The sequence below is a fragment of the Gigantopelta aegis genome, chromosome 10, assembly GCF_016097555.1.
Source record: "Gigantopelta aegis isolate Gae_Host chromosome 10, Gae_host_genome, whole genome shotgun sequence".
In the NCBI taxonomy this organism is placed as follows: domain Eukaryota; kingdom Metazoa; phylum Mollusca; class Gastropoda; order Neomphalida; family Peltospiridae; genus Gigantopelta; species Gigantopelta aegis.
The window spans coordinates 20636627-20659877 of record NC_054708.1 but is presented as its reverse complement, the minus strand read 5'-3'; the positions used below and the strand labels follow the sequence as shown (position 1 = coordinate 20659877).

Sequence of the window (23251 nt, the reverse complement as noted above, 5' to 3'; positions counted from 1 at the left end):
ATTGGATATAAGCACGAAAATAAGTTGAACACATAAACAACACACGCACACGATATGTTGCCTTCTATATGGTTAACTGTGGTCAGCCCAAAGTAGTAAATATTACATTTCCAATCACTACCCTTCCGGTCAGCCACCCTTTATCACCATGGTCACTCCAATCGGGGTGTTTACAACACTGGGGGGCTTACCACGTCAATGTATTCAGCCTGTCGGTTCGCTGCATTCGGTGGACCGAGCAGCGTATTCGACTTGAGTTTCCATGTGTCTCGTGTAGCGTAGCCCGCATCCAGCGATAAATACACAGTTCAAAAAAGAATACCTGCTAGGACTGCACCATGCAAATCACACGTAAGTTGTTATGATCATCAGTTCACTTATATATTTACCATTGTTTCACATCCAATAACCAATGTCTTGTTTTGTGCTGGGGTGTCGTTAAACATGTTTTCATCGTTTCATTCATTCATTGTTTCATTCATTCATTCATTCATTCATTCATTCATTCTGTTTTGCTGTTAACTTAAAGCCACTGTAAGATGTTTCTGTCTAACAGAGCCTTTTTGGCGACTACAAATGACAGATTCAAGACATTTTCTTGTTTGAATACCTGTGTCTCTGTATATCCAACAGGGATGCAGAAATAGAAAATACTCGGTGGATCCATACAGTTGATTGGGTTGTTTTTTCTCGTTCCAACTAGTGAACCACAACTGGACAAAGGCTGTGGTATGTGTTTTCCTGTCTATGGGAAAGTGCATATAAAAGATCCTTTGCTGCATTAGAAAAAAAATTGTAGCGGGTTTCCTCTGATGACTACGAGTCAGAATTATCAAATGTTTGACATCCAATAGCCGATGATTAATTAATCGATGTGCTCCAGTGGTGTCGTTAAACAAGACAAACTTTAAATAGAAAATATTTCACAAGCCCGTCGGACCAGAACAGACTAAAATTTACTAGCCCGGCAGATTTTTTTCTACTCCGCCAGCCTAACAATATATTATTGTTTAACAATATTATAATGTACACTGTCTCCACTTCAAATGGTATATATCAAGACCCAACTGTACACCATGATTGACAAATATTCTGGAAAAGATAAAGTTTTTCACATTTCTTTTATATAGATTTAAAAGTGACATCCCGCAAGTATTTAACAGAATAATATATTCAAAGCACACCGGAAAGATACTTTTAACGTAAACAAGCCATTTGTAAGGAGCATTGACCCTCCCGTCTGAATTGAACTTTTATTTGCACTCAGGCCGTAGTCTACGGCACGTGAGAACATGTTTACATAGAACAATTAATATACTGTGACAAGGTGGTTTTAGGAATGTTGCCCTTGAGCAATTTGGAACTGCTAAGTGTACTCTGACCCTAATGTGACATTAGAGATGACCGTCAGCAAGCTCAAGATGTTATATGTAACCGTGTATGTATTTTGATTGTATTTAGGAATGTTGCCCTTGAGCAATTTGGAACTGCTAAGTGTACTCTGACCCTAATGTGACATTAGAGATGACCGTCAGCAAGCTCAACATGTTATATGTAACCTTGTATGTATTTTGATTGCAGGGTTTCTAGAATGTTTTTTTTTTTAAATCACTAGCCATGGAATCAGTGATTTTAAAAATGTACTAGCCATGATTAAATATTCACTAGCCCTACTTTAAATAAATACAATTTTACTAATAGTAATAATCAGATATGTCACCTAAAGAGAGAGATTGAGCTTAACAATCTTTAGATTGGGGTGGAAAGAGGGGGCAGGATATTCATATTTATAAAATATGTAAATGCTGCATTTGACAAGGGTTTTTTTCCCCACTAGCCATCGGGCTAGTTATAGTAATTATTTACTAGCCCAACACTAGCCATGGGAGTGGGGCTGCCATAATCTAGAAGCCCTGTATTGTGAAAACTAATATGTTTTAGTACTCTACTATACCCTTAGTCGTTTAGACAGTATTTCCGGTAATCGTACAACGTAAATTGTCGGCTTCACTGTTCTAATGGTTTATAACGAGTAATGTGGTAAGATAATACTTAACTGGCAATCCCAAAGAATCTGCGTGAAATGTAAGTTATTGTCTTTATCAAATTTTTATTGTACAAGTATTAAAGGCATATTGTCACAGACCACTGACCGATTAAATGGCCTAACAAAGTATTGCCTGAAAAACATATATTTGATTTGTCCCTAAATGTAGTTTATTCAACTATCTTCTTAGCCACCCTACTCCACTTATTAAGAACATTTTGAAAAAGTAATTGAATTATGGCAATGGTCCATAATTCAAAAATTAATATTGCCAAGATGGTTGACATGGATTTCACTCCAACATGGTTCAATTAAGGTGATGCGATAGCTAGATTTGGTTATTAAACATTAATGTAATTTTCATTTATTATCCATTTTTTAGAGAAATAAGGTCCTTAAATCTGTGACAGTATGCCTTTAATTACTGTTTAACAGTTATTGAAATACCTTTAGTAAGTTAACCTAGATAGACAAATATCATGGTATTTGGCGGAGTATTGTACAGATATTAATTACTGTAGCACAGATACTGAAATACCTGTTCAAGGTTAGGAATTAACAGAGGTAAATAAGAGTATTATTCTATTCTTAGTTGACTTGCCCTGTCAGCGTTTAACCTATCACACGGGGCGTGTGCTTGGAGTATCTATCGATTGTTATTATATCGCTGTATTGAATGTAAGCCGTTATATGTGTTAGCGCAATAATACCAATGGGACAGTGTATTGTTGTTGTTTTTTGTTTAGTGAACTGGGCGCCGTTCCACGAAGCGATCTTAGCGCTACGATTACCTTATGTGCATAACTACCTTATGTGCTTAAGGTGATCTTAGCGCTAAGATCGCTTCGTGGAACGGGGCCCTTAACTTGCTAAATATATATATATATACTGGTACATATAAGAGCTTATCCCTGATACCTTTATAGTCGAGCCAACTCGGGTAGTAGGAATCCATGATGTTTCGCCCCCCCCCCCCCCCCTCCAAGGCAGTTCGCCCCTAGTTTGACCTGTTCGCTCCATGTACCAGTTCGCCCTCAAGTCGATTCGCCCCAACTGTTTGTCAGTTCGCACCAAACTTTTAGTCAGTTCGCCCTTAACTCCCAATTATTTGTTACTTTTAAACAATTATTTGTAAATTATTACAGAAGTATGCAGTTTGTTATCCTTTCAAAATATTTACACATGCACATGTTTGTATTAATTCTATAAAAATTCACTGTAGCTTATAATGAAAGCAATATAATGGGTTATTAAACTTATATACGCGTTGGTAGTCTTCAGCCGTGTTGTTCACGAAAATCCTGTACAGCAGCAATAGCTTCTATTAGAAACATACTTATCTGCCCTTGATTTACATGTGCGCTAAGCGGCCCAAACATGCACTAAATTACTTCCGGCACGTTCACGCTCCTGTCGCTTGCAACAAAGACTCTTTGTTACTACTGTATCGTGAAGTAGTCGTCGACTTGTTCTTTAATTTGTTGAGGTTAATAAAGTTTCCTGTTTCTATTATTGTTTGTCAGATTGTGTGCTATCTCCTTCTTTTACAGAAAAGAAAATGTGCAATAGTTTTTTGTGCTCATCAGAAATACTTATGACCACATCTTGGGGAGACCTAAAAAAAAAGGGGGCTCATTGATCAATGATTTGACTCGTTAAAACGGCATCTTAATAGCGTTTTGCTATTTGCAGTTAATAAGCATGTGTGTGTGTGTATATATATCAATATGTACGAACGGAAGTGTACATTAATTTTACTAAATGACTAGCTGCGATTTTCTGTACCGCTAGCTGCATTATTAACTACGACCCCTGCGAGTGCTGTAACCTCACCGTGGTGCAGGGGTGTAACATTCTCTTTGAGAATGGCCAATACAGCACAAATTGAAGTTTAGAGTAAAATTCGGTGTCCGTATAATTCTGTGATATTTGTATTTGTATTTTTGCACAGTTCTTTACAGTGTTTTTGTTTAAACCTTGAATTTTTATATTGATGTTGATCATAACTTTATTTATTTGCATTACCATAGTTTGACACCCAATAGCCGATGTATTTTTCGTGCTGGGGTGTCGTTAAACATTCATTCATTCATTCATTCATTCATTATTAACTACGACCTATATTCCATATTATCCGAGACCGGGAGATCTAATATATACCTTCAAAAAAAGTAGAGGAACTCTAATAAGAATTTACAATTGCCAAAATTGTAAGGTATATTAGCTGTGGGGAATGGTTATATGATAATAGTGAATTAATTGGGCAAACATTACAACCGGTAGTTCAGTATTACAGTAGGTTTTATAACCAACAAAGATCTTGAAGGACGATTGATATCAAAAGTGACATTTGAAAATTGACCTTTTGGTATCTGTAAATCGCAAATTCAAACAATAAAAATGACTAAAAACAATAACAACTGTATGAAAAAGGTTGACAGAAATAATGTTCCACAGTGATTAATTGACCTTCCTGGAAATTTTAAAATCGAGAATGACACCCCACGCACGTGTACGGAGCAACTGCGTGATGCACGTGCAAACTATGGAATGTGTTTCGGGGTGTTGATAAACAGACGTGAACGTTCTTTACTAGGATGTCTGAGGTCAAAACATGTGTTCGGTCTAATAGTTGATATTAACTTTAATAGTTCAGGTTCCCCAACTATTTTGAAGAGTATATATACGTTTAGGAGAGATTTTTGATAATCGTGTTCTAGCCTGGATCGGTATTTCTATTTCGGATTGGCAGTGTAACTGGATTAGGTTCGTGACCGGTAGCGAAATAGAATCCCCGTGACATCTATTGTCATCTATTGTTGTGCATTTTGTTGAACTTCTGAACTGTTTGTTTGAATGGTTTGGATATCTGGCAAGGCTACAGCGGAAACGATGATTTAGTAATTACTTGTTTGGGTTCTCATTGATGTTCAAGGTGGTGTTTACTCTTGAAATTAAAAGAAAGATGTCAGTAAAACAGGCGATTTGTGCATTTTATTGGAACAGACTATAACAAATTTTGATCGACGTATCAATTTCATTGCTGTTGCAATATGTGAGGGACCGTCTCTGATGACGGTTTACCCCTATCCCTCTCCAAAACAAAATATTGTTTTAGACATTTCTAAGTAACTTTTGAACAAAACTGTCAAGAACCATTCTAAGTGTGTGATCTATCTATTATACCGGTATTAAAAGTGCTATGTATTAAAGGGGCTATCTTCAAGTTGCATAATGAAAGCTATTGCAAATAATCTTTTTAAATTAAATTTTGCTTTAAAATTTAAAGACTAAATCTTCAACTATATGCCCATAAATGATTCTAACAAAATAATTTGATCTATTAGTCGAAAATACATTTTTATTGGAGCATCTTTATCACAAACTCCATGTCGATCAAAATGTGTTATAGTCTGTTCCAATAAAGTACACAAATCACCTGTTTACTGACATCTTTTTTTTAATTTCAAGAGTAAATACTACCTTGTATATCAATGAGAGCCCAAACAAGTAAATGCTAAATTAGGTAGAGTATCATTAAACAGATATCTAAAAAATATTTACTTGTCAGTTTAATATGAAAGAAATAATCGACGAAAATCGGTTTTATTTTATTTCCGACACTACTTTAGTTTAACGTACCCATATACCACTAGGGTTTCAAACACGCCCATCCCGAGTCCGACCTCCAATAAGATCGGTGGCCTGACTCGAGATGAAGGGGGGGGGGGGGGGGGGGGGGGGGGGCGAATAATTAAATGAGAGAAAGAAGAGAGGATCGGACTATTTAATAATATTTAAAAAAAAAAAGTAAGGCCGTTTGGGGGCACAGCTTATAAGGACGAGATGGGTTGCACCCCGTCAAGAAAACCCCTAGATTGACAGTCATTAGAGGTTGAAGGTTTAGTGCTATGCTGAAATACAGATCTTGAAAAGCCGGATCCGTCTGAACGATAGAGAGTATCAGACTAGGGTATAGTCCAGTCGTCATGGGTTGGTCTCAGGTGTGTTCAATATCAAACTTGGTGTTATAGTCCGTTCATATTACATATGTTATGCAGTAAAATTGTAAATAAATCTCATATTTCTATCTATAACAGGTCATTTATTGTCATTTTTAGGTATCGGTTGTTTGAATACCATAACAGGTCATGATAATACTGACACATCTTTATGGTTTTTATTCCAGGGATTTTCATAACTAATATATAAGACTGGAAAATCACCTGGGTATAATTTTGATTAGTACTTTAGTGTCTGTAGAAGTCACGTTTCATTTTACTTCGTAATGTATATTTGTTTCGTACGTTCGAAGTTATTGGAGGGTAAAATCTTGTTTGGGCTACTACAAACATTATGAAGGACAACAAACAACTTATTTATATAGATACTGATATTCTTAGCAATGAAAATATCATGATTAATATGTAGTTTTTGTGAGTTGTAAATATGTAAATTACAATGTCCATGTAACAAACTCAGGATAGACCCTTAAAGGGACAGACCCTAGTTTTTAAACACTAAGGCATATTTTTCACCTAGACACTAGTTTCAACCCGTAAAAATGGACACTAATTTTGGTTAATTTACAAACCTGTAACAAATTTGGATACAACAGAGTGAAAGAAGAGTCTGTGACGTTGAAATACTCTTAAAAATAAGACTAAAACGCGACCCCATAATCATTACTTCTCAGACGCACGTGCGTTTTTTAAAATATGAAAAATGCATTTTGTAGTATTCGAAACACTAGGATGACCAGAAACACTTCGGTTGTACGGAAATTGATAAACTAAACAATAACATATAAGTAATGTTTTATTTCAGTGATCATAAACGGCACTAATAGTGAAAAATATGTCTTAGTGTTTAAAAACTAGGGTCTGTCCCTTTAAATGCTACTGGACATTTTCTGATTCATCATTACGATTGCATCTGACCGTGTATTAAACGAAAATATTACAGTTAAAAAAGAAATACCATTTACGAAACGTTTCAGTAAGATACATGTATTTGACATTTATCTGTATTGGTCAGACATCAGGAAAACGGAAAAAGAAAGAAATGTTTAATTTAACAATGTACTCTACATCATAAGCGTAATGGGGGTATACAGTTCTGGAGCAAAACTTCAAATTCGGGCAAACATTATAGAGATATTCGGGAAAACAAACATTATAGAGATATTCGGGCAAACATTATAGAGATATTCGGGCAAAATGTGCTAACCTGATAAATATGTGTCAAACTACAGGTATGCGTGTCTCAAATGGTCGTGCAAAAGGTAACACAACTGGACGTTTTACACTTTACAATCATAGTGGATCAAGTCTTATGGATTATATTGTTGAGCACAGACTTAACGCTGTCAAACTTTCAGAAATGCATGTTTGTATTTTCAATGAGAGGTCAGACCACGCTCCGGTGACTTTTTGCATGAACTATTCCAAAACAGATTTCATTCATTTCATTTCAACTTATTTTCGTGCTTATATCCAATTAAGGTTTGAGCACGTTGTCCTGGGCACACACCCTCAGCTATCTGGGCTGTCTGTTCAGGACAGTGGGTTAGTTGCCAGTTCGTTATTGATTAGTGAGAGAGAAGAAGGTGTAATGGTCTTACACCTACCCATTGAGTCTTTAAAACTGGCTCTGGGTGGGAGCCGGTACCGCGATGCGAACCCTGTACGTACCAGCCTTTTGTCCTATGGCTTAACCGCGACATCACCGAGGCCGGTCCAAAGCTGATGAGTGTCACAGGACATGTATTAACAACCAAGCTGGAACCGGTACTGTATTCAGGTGGAACGCTGACAACGTAGAACAGATTAATTGTGAATTGGATACAAAGATAAAGTACTTCAAGGTTATTATTTGGATCGTCCGTATCAAGGTTAGGAATATGCTTTAAAAAATCCGATGCACAGTTTGGTTTTAAACCTGGTAATCGCGTAACTGATGCTATATTTTCTCTTCGTTATCTGATTTCGGAAGCGTTGGAATGTAAGAAGCTGTGTTGTTGTTTTGTTGATTACAGAAAAGCCTTTGGCAGTATAAATAGATATAACTATTATTTAAATTAGCTCGAAACGGTATCAACGGTAGAAATCATACTATTATAAAATCTATGTATGAGGTCTTAAATACTTGTGTAAAATTCCAATCTGTTTTTTGCGACTTTATGCAAGGCGAAGTCTTGTCACCATTTTTGTTTTCATTGTATGTAAATTATTTTGAGGACGAGTTAATTGAAGGCTCTATTGAGCCAATGTATATACAAGTGTACAACATATTTCTCTGGTGGTTTTCACCTTGCGAAGACGATACTGTGCTGCTGTCAGAGTCTGTAGATGGTCTGCAGAAAATAATTTTATTAGATTCGTTATATACCTATAGTACTAAATGGAATATTGATGCAAATATAGAAAAACAACAAGTAAAATTGTTGTATTCAGAAACAGGAGGAAAATTACTACTAAAGACAAATGGACTTACAATTACAATATAATCCAAGTGGTTAATAGTTTTAATTACCTTGGATTACAATGGTAAATTTACAAAAACTCAAACATTGTATTAAATTTTAATTGTTTTACAAGGCAGAAAAATCAAGGGTAATATCCTTAGACTATGTACTAATCTTATCACTTAATAAGGAAACACAGTTACATGTTTTTGATACTTGTATATCTATGGTTGTGAAGTATGGGGTTTTGACCCAGCTCATAATGTAGAAAAAGTTCATATGGATTTTTGTAAAATAATATTGAATGTAAAAATAAAAAGGTACAATGAATGCAGCTGTGTTGACAGAATTAGGAAGATTGCCTCCAGATGTAGTACGTAAAGTATGAATTGTTAAATATTTGTTGAAGCGTTCAGAAGCGAATAATTGTATTTTGAAAACAATATAATATGATGATATGTTAGGAATCTAGGAGTCTTTTAACTGGCTACACCATGTAAAACATTTATTATTTTCTTTAGGATTTAGAGATGTATGATTTAATTAGCAAGTTGATAATCATGTAATAGTCATAAAAAGAGTTAAATTGCGCCTGTGTTCAAGAAATAGACAAATTTTTGAACAATTCATCAAAATGTAACATTTTAAGACATTTAACATCTTTTATCACAAAATTTCGTGTTTCATCCCACCAATTACTCATTGAACAAGGGAAGTATTATGGAACTGAATAATCACAGAGAAAATGAGGTATGTGTAATCGGGATAACATTGAAGATGAATTTCATTTTATTATAATATGTCCATTGTATTTTCATATTCGCATATTGTATGTAAAAACATACTGCTGGTTAAGACCATCTGTTTTCAAATTAATACAATTAACAGTAATTCAGAATAGAAAACAACTTTGTAACCTTGGGACATATTTAAAATGTGCATTACATTTAAGATAGCAACGTATATAACTGTGCATCCTCCAAATACACATCCACTTATTTATGTTTATGCTGAAAGAAAGAAAGAAAGAAGTGTTTTATTTAACGACGCACTCAACACATTTTATTTACGGTTATATGGCGTCAGACATATGGTTAAGGACCACACAGATTTTGAGAGGGAACCCGCTGTCGCCACTACATGGGCTACTCTTCCGATTGGCAGCAAGGGATCTTTTATTTGCGCTTCCCACAGGCAGGATAGCACAAACCATGGCCTTTATTGAACCAGTTATGGATCACTGGTCGGTGCAAGTGGTTTACACCTACCCATTGAGCCTTGCGGAGCACTCACTCAGGGTTTGGAGTCGGTATCTGGATTAAAAATCCCATGCCCCGAACCCAGTACCTACCAGCCTGTAGACCGATGGTCTGCCACGACGCCACCGAGGCCGGTACTGTTTATGCTGATGATTGTTGTGTTATAATATTGTATGTAACTGTATGCTTATGACCCACACGGCTTAAAGCTACTACTACTACTACTAACCTGTGAAAGTGTAGACGGGATGAAGTGGCCCTACACTCGGCCCCACCCCTCCCCCACCCCCGAAAATAGGAGAAGCAGTCAGAACAATAGGAAATTGTTAAAAAAGAAGTTTATTTTGTTTAACGACACCACTAGAGCACATTGATTAATTAATCATCGGCTATTGGATGTCAAACATTTGGTAATTCTGACACATAGCCATCAGAGGAAACCCGCTACATTTCCTTAATGCAGCAAGGGATCTTTTATATGCACTTTCCCACAGACAGGAAAGCACATACCACGGTCTTTGACCAGTTGTTATGCACTGGTTGGAATCAGTTGAATGGATACACCGAGGTGGTTCGATCCTGCGACGCAAGAACCTTTAGTGAGCACTCAACCGACTGAGGTAAATTCCGCCTCGAAAGTGTTCAAATGGCCTTACCCTAGTGGTAAGATTCCGAATTTAAAGTATTCAAGCGCAACATCGGATGAAATTTCAGAGCCTTGCTTTCTTTTGAGGAGTCGCAATAAGAGATTGCATTGTACCAAAGTAGAAAGTTCAGTAGAGAGAGAGAGAGAGAGAGAGAGAGAGAGAGAGAGAGAGAGAGAGAGAGAGAGAGAGAGAGAGAGAGAGAGAGAGAGAGAGAGAGGGAGAGAGAGGGAGGGAGGGAGGGAGGGAGGGAGGGAGGGAAAGATTGCTGATAAAATCATTCTTTAACTCTTAAATAGTATGTGGTCCCACATTTTTTCTCAGGTACATTAATTAGAAGGTGCCACACGTTTTATGGGTGTACTGCCTGGGTGTGTAGATACTTTGTTTATATCTGTTTTACTAGAAAGGCCAAATAAAAAAAGGGTTGGTGATCGTCCTTTTTATTTGGCCTAAACGGGAGGGGGGAATTTAGCCCAGTCGGTTGAGCGTTTGCTTGGGGTGCTTGCAGATAGTTTATTAAAGTCTCACCTCATTACAACAGAATCAAATTTAGCATACAAGCAGGATCGAACCACCTCGGTGGATTCATTTAACTCATTGCTTTTTTGTCTCGTTCCAACCAGTGCAACACAACTGGTCAAAGGCCGTGGTATGTGCTTTCCTGTCTGGGAAAGCGCATACAAAAGATCCCTTGTTGCATTAGGAAAAATGTAGCGGGTTTCCTCTGATAACTACCCGTCAGAGTGACCAAATATTTGACATCCAATAGCCGATGATTAATTTATCAATGTCCTCTAGTGTCGTTAAACAAAACAAACTTTAAACCGTATTAGTAAACGTTAACATTATCGGCAATAAGAATTATTTGGTACAATGGAATTTAGAGCGTATTAGTTGAGGGTATAGGCTGGACGTTACCAAATAAAATTCGGTAGATAACAATGTTGAGATAAGTGCTTCAAACTGCGGTGTTTAAACCAGATATAACAGGGTATTGTTTTTATTGCCACCGCCAATTGTAGTACTTAGTTTTACGGGCACCTCGCGTATCGATTAAACACAAGTAATAGTTTTATATGGGTAATAAATATATGGGCCATGCATTTGTTGCCGACATAAAACTATACTTTATGATAATTACCTCTGTCACATTTATCACCAGTGACAAGACTCACAGCATCAACTCCCGCCATTTAAAATTCGGATCACTTCCACCTTTGAACCAGCCGACATGCTTTTACCTAGATTATCATGGATCAAATAAAATGTTATTAACACAACCAAACAACGTGATTTTAAAAATCCTTAGAAAGCTGCAGAAAACATTCCCAAGATAGCGCTAAAAAGGGTCAATATTTCACTTTTTTTTTCTTCTGGGGAAGGACCCTCCATACGAGTTCCGTCTAATGCAAAGTGGATCGCCCCCACAAAACACTCTGGTTACGGACCTGGTAATCGCCAATCTTATTAAAATTAGCTCTACCTGTGGGTAATCACAACTATTACATGATGATTTAATTGTTTATTAAAGTATGAAATGACAATACATGTATACATAAAATTATACAAAACAAACATAAATTGTATTGCCACCTGGCCTATATAGACTCATTGGACGCCTAAAACGTTTATTACATGAAACTAAATACATGTATAATGTTACGATATAAAACTACAGAGAAAACAAAATAATATATATATATATATATATATATATATATATATATACAGTCAAACCTGCCTTCGCGGCCACCTCCATATGGCGGCCACCTGTCCATGGCGGCCACCCTGAGGTCCCCCCAATGAATTTTACTATATATTTTACCTCTATATGGCAACCACCTGCTGACCGCGGCCAGCGGCCACACTTTTGTCATAAAAAAGCGAAAATGAACCTGCTATCGCGGCCACAATTGTTTTTAGTGCAAGTTATAAAGAAATGTCGGCAATCGTAAAAAAAATCGTAAGATGTTTTTGTTGATATAACCAATTGGCTTGATAAACAGCGGTCCTTTAAAGGTCGTCGGTCGCTTAGCTGTGTTCGTTAATTAACAAGTGTTTTTAATCTGGATTAACGGTGCGATGTACTAGTCATCGGCGGTGGTCATTAAACGCAGTTGATAAGAGGGTATCTAGCCTAAAACAACTGGAGTTAAACGTGTCAACTCTAGAAGGAATTAAATACTGCTGCAGTTTATTCCTGATATTTATTTTCAAAATGCCACCTAAACCCAGTAAGCCGATCGCGTTAACGTTTTTGCACATGTATATGACTCCTTAATAGTTCTATTGCAACATACGTGTAATTGTTTTTAAAAATTCGGACTTATATATGACCTGCATACGGCGGCCACTTTTGTCATGTCCCACGAGTGGCCGCCATAGACAGGTTCGACTGTATATATATATATATATATATATACATGTGTGTGTGTGTGTGTGTGTGTGTGTGTGTGTGTGTGTGTGTGTGTGTATATATAGGCATGTTATCCAAACAACCAAAAAGCAAAGATGATGGAAAGACATCAACAAATAACGAGGATAACAAAAAATAAAAAAAACAAGTCGATCAAACACACATATTGAAGAATAAAAGTGGTTTTCCCCACAAACCTACTGATGCTAACTCTGGAACGCCATTGCTGTATTCGCAAATCGTCAAAAAAAATGTACCAGAACGTAATTGCTTAACTAACAAAAATGGCACACCAGCAAAGCTGCAATCTAAAGAGAAGGAGAAGGCAACAAACAACAAAAATAGGAATGTTAAAACATCACACAATGTTAAAAAAAACTAACAAAATGGGTCGGAGTGGAAAACAGTTCTTCCCAGAAAAAGAAACAACAATCTGAAACCGATAAACCGGATGCAGACGAAGGACGAGATAGTAGCACACATAAACAAAACCCTAATCAAACTAACAAGGTTAGTAGAAATCGCAGATTTATCTCCACCAAAAACCGGGCGAACCGGAAACGTATTAAACGCAAACATGACGAAATCAAAATGGCAAAGAAGAACATAATTAACATTTCCAACAAAAAACTAAACGATATAGAGTACAAACTTTCAGGAAAAGGACGGTCATTTTGTCCAACTCCAAAACCCGCTAACCAAAATATTTTAGCGGGTGATATATTCAAATTCTGTAGACGTTTACGGTTAATAGAATATTTTGGCAAACAAAGACATATTACTAATGATGATGATGCTAATAATGATGACAAATACAAACTATTATTTTCCAAGTTTAGGCCACATTCAAGTTGGACACCACCTCCCGGAAAAGACCAATGTCTTGACATCTTCATACACATTATAACACAAAGCATATTGAAAGAAAATAACAAAAAGAAACATTTTGGAAATATATCAAAAAGTGAAAGGAAGGCTCTAAGGAAACTAATAATGGATGACTCAATAGTCATAAAAAAAGCCGACAAAAGTTCTACCATTGTAATTATGAACAAAGACAGTTATATTGCAGAAGTCAAGAGACAGCTATCAGACAAGCCATTTTACAAAACAAAACAGAAACAGACTTAACTGAGGCTCATATAAAAACTGTTAACCAAATAATACATCAAATGCGCAATAATCAAGAAATTACAGAGGATGTATTTAAATGTTTAAACCACGAATGGCCCCAATGGTGACTCCACAGTTCTACATTTTTCCTAAAGTACACAAAACTGTTAATAAAGACCTCCCTCTTGGATATCCAGGACGCCCAATCATATCCGGATGTAATTCACCAACAGAACGTATTTCGTGTCTCATAGATGACATTCTGAAGCCACACGTCGAAAAATTAGATTCATATGTACGTGACACATCGGACTTTCTTACAAAATTGCGTAATATACCAAATGTATCCAAAGAATCATTCCTCGTAACTATGGACGTTTCATGTTTATATACAAACATTCCTCACAACGAAGGGATTGAAGCAATAGAAAGAACTTTAACTGGTGATAATTACAACTCCAACATACCCATTAAAACAATTAGTAAACTAGTTGCAACAATATTAGAATCAAATAATTTTCAATTTAATGGTGAAAACTTTATCCAAATACAAGGCACTGCAATGGGTACAGGAATGGCCCCAAGTTATGCTAATTTATTTATGGGTTGTTTTGAAAAAGTTCTGCTGAGCAAATGTGTTAGATCGCCGCTACTTTGGCTTAGATATATAGATGACATATTTTTTATTTGGGACCATTCTGAACAAGATCTTAATAAATTCATTGAATCTGCCAATCAACAGCACCCTACCATTCAATTTACATACACATATTCAAGGAATAACGTTACATTTTTAGATGTCGATGTCATTAAAACAGATAGTGGGTCTTTTTCATCAACTGTTCACACAAAAGTAACAAACACACACCAATATTTACATTTCAAATCAGCTCACCCCAAGGCATGTAAAAAAGGAATTCCTTTCAGTCAAGCTAAAAGGTACACCAGAATCATTTCAAACAGTGACACGTTACAAACTGAACTAAATAGTTTGAAAAAACACTTCTTGAATAGACTTTACCCTCCTGCCATTGTAAATAATGCTATAGAAAAAACATCAATTGGACCCAAAGAAAAACATATCGAATCTCCTGCATCTACGTCTGAACAAAAAACAATGATACCTTTTGTCGTAACATACAACCCATGCCTACCAAATATTGGCCATATATTACACAGATATTGGTGAATTCTCGAACAGTCAAGTAAACTCAACATACTAGCACAAAGTAAACCAATTGTTGCTTTTAAAAGACCACATAATCTTAAAGACATGCTTGTTCATTCTAAACTACAATCTAATGATGATAATAAAAAGCACTCTGCATTAAAACGTGGTAAAAGTAAATGTAAAAATGACAAATTCCTTGAAGAAAAAACGCACTTTGAAAGCAGTCAAACTGGACGCGTTTATCCCGTAAAACATACTATGACATGCTGTTCTTCAAACGTAATTTATCTTATCACTTGCACAAAATGTAGTATGCAATATGTAGGACAAACAGGGGGTAAGATGTCTTTACGTATGAATGGACATCGTAGCGACATCAGTTTATATCCTAGCAAATCTACGTTGGTTAATACCCACTTTAATACGAATTATCATTCCATATCTAACTTTTCTTTTATGCCTATTGAACAAGTATTTAGCAATGATGAACATCATCGACTAGTTAGAGAAACTTTTGGATACACGAACTGAGAACCAAAACGCCACATATACTTAATGATAACGTTATATTTCATGTAAACACATCTTAGGCATTCAGTAACGTTATAAATATCCAATGTAGTACAGTGACATTACTTTGTGTTTCCATGTTCCATAATTAATTAAATAATCTTGTCTTTATAGTAATTTAACAAAATTGCTATAAAATGCATTTATACACTTATTATTACCTTTTTCTATTTAAAATTTGACATTGTTCTTTAAAATTTCAATATGTTCAGTTAATGGTCTAATGTCTGTTTTGACGGCTACTTTTCAATGCATTAACCTGCTGTTTTTAGACTACTGTTGTATCTACGCAGATCCTGTACAAATTGATAAAACAACATTACAATAATGGAAATGAGAGTGTATAAACAATAATCTGTTTGTCTCAATGGCGTCAGGATGAGAATGACGTCAGGATGACGTTACGTCATCTTATTGTTAATTTGAAAAAGGCAATATGCCGAAACATGTAATTATTAAATAAGTGAACTGTTGGTAGTAGTTTTATTATTATATTTTTTCAAAATGTAATTTTGTTATATATATATATATATATATATATATATATATATATATATATATATATATATATATATATATATTATATCCAGAACTTGCCTCCAAAATAAGATTTTCGCGTTAAAAATGACCTACAATTAAATTAGCGCCCTGCCCCATCAAAATCCTAGCTAGAACACACACACATATATATATATATATATATATATATATATATATATATATATATATATATATATATATATATGTATATGTATATGTATATGTATTATGTATTATGTATTATGTATATGTATATGTATATATCACATTAATGCTGCTAGTAATCCATTACTTATCACACTGTAACTGCTTCTAATAATAATATATTAGCATCTACTATAATGGAGAAATATATACATTTAAAATGATAAAAAGGAACTTCAAAGTGTTATACTATTACGTACCGAAGACAAACGATGCAGTATACTTTTACTAAGACCAAACAGTTTAGCAATTTGGTAAAAGTGCTTAAATAAAATAAACCTTTCAACGTTAAATGACACATGTGTTTAACAGATCCATCATTTCTCGTATAAGTAACAGGAGGTTTTTCAGTACAAAATGGAATGCGTAACTGTCACGTCACAGAATATAGGTTTGGGGTTAAAATAGAGACTTCAAAAATTGTATTTTGTTTATTGATATGTTTGTTTGGTATGCCTATTTGTTTTGTTTAGCGCTCGTCGTTCTGGGATGGAAATCTGTCAGTGGGTTATTTTTCGTTCCAGTCAGATCACCTGGTATATCAAAGGCCGTGGTATGTGCTATCCTGTCTTTGTGATGGTGCATATAAAAGACCCATTGCTACTGATACTTAACAAATAGCTATACTTATAGCTATATAGCAAAATCTTAGTATATTTCGTCGCAGTCTAAATCTGCTCACAACTGTGACAGTCACTGATACAATAAAAAATAAATGCTTTCTTTACACAATCAGTCAGACAAAAAGGACAACTGCCCTCCACCATTCTAGGAAAGAAATCTTCATATTCGGGCAAAAAAAAACAAAAAAACAAAAAACATTCGGGCAAAATGACCTGGCCTGAACACTTTTCACCAGGTATTTCCGTCATTTTACCTACAATATTAGTTGTAATCCATGTAAAATTGCGTAGAATTTCTGTTTCCTATTATCAAAGATATGTTTAACATTATTTTAAATGCAGGCATTTTCTCTGCTGCTTGGAGTGATGCAGTTATTGTGCCCGTTTTTAAAAAGGGGAATACCGCCGATCCCAATAATTACAGGGGTATCAGTTTACTTAGTGCTCTCGGTAAATTATTTACTTCTGTACTTAATAAAAGACTGTTAGGCTGGTTGGGGGAATTTGACAAAATCAGTGACGCCCAGTTTGGATTTCGTAGAGGTATGGGAACAACAGATGCAATTTTTAGTTTATCTTCCATTATCACAAAAACCCTTACGGATAGAGCTAGACTTTATTGCTTGTTTTGTTGATTATAAAAAAGCATTTGATTCTGTAAATAGAAGAAACCTATGGTTTAAGCTGTCCAGAATCGGAATTAGAGGCAAATGCTTGAAAATTATTAAAAATATGTATAAATCTGTCAAATCCTGTGTTAGTATAGGGGGAGTTAATTCTCATTTCTTTAATAATGATATCGGTCTAATGCAGCGTGAAATTTTGTCACCGATTTTGTATTCTTTTTATGTAAATGATATAGAAAATGCATTCATTGATAACATGTGTCCGGATTATGAGCTAAAGGAACTAAGTCTATTTTTATTACTATACGCTGATGATATGGTGATTTTTTCCAAAACGGCTGAAGGCCTTCAGAAAATGTTAAACACTTTATATTACTATAATATAAAATGGGGTTTGTGTCTTAATGTTGGAAAAAAGAAAATAGTAGTTTTCAGAAAGGTTGGGTGCCGATATGATTATGAAAAATGGTATTATAATGATTTGTTACTGGAGGCTGTAGACCAGTTTACTTATCTCGGATTAGGTTTTAATTATAATGGTAAATTTACGCATGCGATCAATTTATTGACAGATCAGGGACGAAAAGCCATATATGCATTAAAGAGAAATACAAACAAGTTAATGTTAAACCATATGTCTTCTTTGTCTTTATTTGATACATACATAGCAAGTATTTTGAATTATTGTGCCGAGATTTGGGGGTTTTACAAGGCAAACTCTATAGAGAATTTACACATAGAATTGTGTAAGAATATTATAAATGTTAAAAGTTCCACTACTACTATTATGTTATATTTTGATTTAGGTAGATATCCCCTTTTGTATACTCGTAAGTACCGTATGATAAAATATTGGTTTAAATTATTAAACACAAAGCATTGTATCATGTACTCTGCATATGTGGAACTTAGATCAAAATGTGATACAGGTAATAACTGGGCATTGGAATTGAATGTATGTTTAACGACACCCCAGCACAAATAATACATCGGCTATTGGGTGTCATACAATGGTAAAAAAAAAGAAAAAAAGGTTAGGTTAAAAACAATGTATAGAGCTGTGCGGTGGTACATGAACTGGGCAAGACAAATAAGGCAAATACTGTGTTCATTAGGTTTATATGAACTGTGGTGTAACCAAGAAGCATTAAACTATAATTTTCATTTGTTATTAATAAAACAGAATTATGGACCAGTGTAAGCAAGGTCTTAATGGGCTCCTGGACACGTCTATCAAATGTTCATATTTGTATAAATATTTAGTAAAAGAGCTTATTTTACAAAATTACCTGATGAAACCTATTCCAAGTCTATATAAAAAAAAATGTATTACAAAGATAAGATTATCATCACATAGTTTAGCTATTGAAGTTGGACGCTATCATAACATAAGTAGATCTAAACGATTGTGTGTCTTGTGTAAAATAGGTGAAACTGAGGACGAGTTTCGTGTGATATTATGTTGTCCCTTTTTCAGTGATTATAGATATATCAAGAAATATTATAGAATCCATCCATCTATGTTTAAATTGATAGAATTACTATCAACTAACAATGTAAATGATTTATGTAAATTAGGGAAATATCTGTTCAAAATGTTTAAAAGACGAGAATCGATAGTTAAATAGTCTATATACAGAGTTCTATACAAAAGCATTTATATTCTCCGTGTCCTTTTCATGCCAACACCTTCCATTGTGTCATTGTTGTACATGCATTTGTATGTATAATTGATGAACTGTAAATGTTCAAGGTTAATAAATGAATTGAAATTGGTTCGTTTGCATAGCTGTTTGGCAGTAATGCTAAATGGGGCAAAAATCAGCCAAAAATAAAGAGTCCATGCGGCTATGTTTTTTAAAAACTCATCACGTCATAATATGGCGAGTTGTCCAATGCACCCCTGAATTTGGTTTTTCGGTCAAAAGGTTGGATTGTCGTGACCGATACACACGACTTACATTAAAGTCGCAGACCCTCGTTTCAACCCGTGAAACTTGTACGTGTCAAATGGCGTCGGTCCTACAAAACAAAAACCAACAACATATGGCCTCAGACCACAATTAATTTCGCTATATGTTTCTATATAGCCTTAGTGGCTATAACATTTTTATTAATATCAGCAGGCCCGTGAAGTTTTGTGTGTACCTTTTCCTGCATGGGGGACACACACCCTGAAAAGGACAACCCCTGTTGTCCAGCTCTTTCTCCCAGCATATTGGTTTAAACAGACACACCCTCTAAACCAGGCCGGAATACACCCATTTTACACAAAAAGCACTACTTTTGCATGGGCCGGAATTACCACAAACAAGTCTTCAATGTCAACAAGTTACACATGTTTACAAACTACATGCTATCCCCTGTCACTTCAGTCAAACAGTTGCCACTTCATAGCTGTCTGCCATGAAATAATCACAGTCAAACAGCAGACTACTTGCGCGGTGAAACTTCCGGATTTTGGACAACCAAATGGGAAGATAACTGTAATCTGAGGCCTATCAGTCCATTTTTTCCCCTAAAAACTGGCTCACACTAATGCATTCCAATGATATACATATTAAAGCAATGCTCGGTAAGTATCGGTATGCCACCTTTAAACTGAGAGTATACAGAGGCTGTGTTAAAACACCTACCACAGTGCCTTGCCATGGCCAATTTTAGCAATGGAAACTTGAGGGACACCAACTTCAAAATGTAATAACTTTATCAAATTTTGGAATTTCTTCATACAATGAGCAGCTATTTTTTCTTCAACATATGTTCTATCTGCACAGTGTTGTCTTGGAAAGATTTTGAAATATTTAAAGGAAAAAAAATCAATCATTAGATTTTACTTCATTTTTAATTAAATATTAAACTTAAATTTAAATTTTTGAAAAACAAAAAAATCTAAAACTGTAAAATTTTGCATTTTAGATATGATAAGTGGAGGCTTAGTAAAGATATGGTGACTGAATTCATGATACATTATTAGAAATGTGTCAGAGGGATGGTGAAAGTCACAAAATTGGGGCCATTTGCAACAAATGTTTACACACTAATTTCAGGGAAAATTAGACATGATAGGCCTCATATTCAATTTTGACCTGCTGTATTTACTTAATCTACTTCATTTACTGTATTAGACATGTAGCCACTTTGTAAAAGGCAAAACAGTCCATATAAATGCATATTAATATGAATATGCCCTACAGATATTACTTAGGTATACACCATAATATTTTTTTTGTTGACGACAACTTTGAAAATGAAGATTTTGTTACAAAATGCTGATATAAATCCTACCAAGAGGTACTTGCACCATATTTTTCAGTTTCCAGTGATAACTGTTAACAAGTGTAGTCATGTGCCAGTGTCTGGGATACCTCAGTGTAGTATTTCTTGATTGGAAGGATGTTTGTAGTAATGACCACTGAATATGCATTATGGATTATTTTGCCATATGTATTACAAGCCAAATGTTAACCTTTTTGGCACATTTTCTGCAATAAACTTGACAAGTATACCAGCATCTGATTACTGAACACAATAAATACATTCAGACAGCATAGAATATTAGCCTATTAGATTTTCTAAGGATAAAAGACCATTTTTTTGAAAATGACTGAAGTGTGTAATTTACATAAATGTAGGTGAAATGTATTATTAGAGTACTTAATCTTGTTAAAAACTGTATACTATTTATTTAAAGTGTTTAATTACATTTAGTAGTGATATATTCATTATATTTAGATCTTCTGTCCAATTGCAATAATTGAGAAACTCATTAAAATTCAATATGTAAAAAAAATCAAAATCTCAATATTGACTAACAAAATCCAACTTTTGCTCTTTTTTACCAAATTATTAGCTCAAAACTGTTAAAAAATATTGCAACAACCTGTAGTAACATCAGAGGTCATTTTATGCTATTTTGGAGGATATTGAAATTTAAAAGTTGAAACTTTTAATTTTAATTTTTAATAAATTCAAAAAAAATGTTTTTTAATTTAATAAAATATTTAGAAAATAAATAAATTAGTTTTCATATTCCTTGTGGTATGCACAATCAGTCTGTGTAATTTCAACTCTGGTTATAATACTTTCATCAGAATCAAGCATTTAACCGGTGTAATGTGTGAACTATATCAGGCCTCAGACCACAATTAATTTCGCTATATGTTTCTATATAGCCTTAGTGGCTATAACATTTTTATTAATATCAGCAGGCCCGTGAAGTTTTGTATGTACCTTTGCCTGCATGGGGGACACACACCCTGAAAAGGACAACCCCTGTTGTCCAGCTCTTTCTCCCAGCATATTGGTTTAAACAGACACACCCTCTAAACCAGGCCGGAGTACACCCATTTTACACAAAAAGCACTACTTTTGCATGGGCCGGAATTACCACAAACAAGTCTTCAATGTCAACAAGTTACACATGTTTACAAACTACATGCTATCCCCTGTCACTTCAGTCAAACAGTTGCCACTTCATAGCTGTCTGCCATGAAATAATCACAGTCAAACAGCAGACTACTTGCGCGGTCAAACTTCCGGATTTTCGACAACCAAATGGGAAGATAACTGTAATCTGAGGCCATATGTCGCAGCAAAACGACTGGGTTTTCTATTTACCCGCTACATGACGCCTCACTTCAATTTACAGATCTGTAGGACATCTGCATAAAGCTACAGCAGAGTGAAACAAGAGTCTGGGACGTTGAAATATCCTTAAGAGACCAAAGCTGGTTTTCATAGCCGTTAATTCGCATAGGTACGTACACGTTCGGTTTTGTTTTGTTTTGTTTTTTGGGTGTTTTTGTTTTTTTAATATGATAGATAATCTAAACAATAAAATATAAGAACTTCACTCGACGGAAACAAAACCAGTTCTGTTCTACAATTGAGCTATATTCCAAAACCTGTAACATCATTGTTTCGCCAGATTTTAACAGACTTGAGAGATGACAGCTCTGTGAATATGGAGTACACAAAGTTACTTGAAGTGTAAAATATAAGTACTGTTTGATTTGAATTATAAACAATATAATCAATAAAAATAAGTACTGTTTGATTTTAATTATGAAAATAAAAACCTCAAGCCGACTCTAATAGTAACTAATTACGCAGTAATGTTTAAAAGCTAGGGTGTGTCACTTTTCCTTTGAAATGACAACACAAAAGAATGAAATATATTTAGCGTATAAGGCATTCGCTAGAGTTGATTCGTGTAAATAATTCACGTGTTAGCTTCTGTCTAAAAACAACCAATTCGCAGTTTATAAATGTTGAGCTACTTACTCAACGAGTCAAACACTCATTACTTTGTACTTTTTTAATACATTATCGATAAGTAAATCCCCATATTTCAAAGCCATATAGTAAAATAGGAGCTATTTTAGTATCAAATATATTCTACACAATACTATATGATAATGTAGGGTATCTCTTAAATAAAGTAAAAATAGGAAAACAGACTTTTCTCGCTTGAATAGATAAAGTCTCGCAAGCCTTAGACCAATTCAAAAGAGAAAATAATGTTATACTAAGATACTTATAATATGACACAGTTGTTAAAGGGACA

General features: G+C 34.9%; 1 protein-coding gene across 1 annotated transcript in view; it reads left to right on the top strand.

Annotated features, from left to right (window-relative positions):
* Positions 1-220: 220 nt before the first annotated feature.
* The window catches only part of LOC121384354 (methyltransferase-like protein 24), a 76958-nt gene continuing 53927 nt past the window's right edge, over positions 221-23251 (top strand). Inside the window, exon 1 of the mRNA XM_041514715.1 lies at positions 221-351. Within this exon, the coding sequence (XP_041370649.1) occupies positions 339-351 (13 nt within the window). The 5' untranslated portion in view covers positions 221-338. The remainder of the gene's footprint in view (positions 352-23251) is intronic.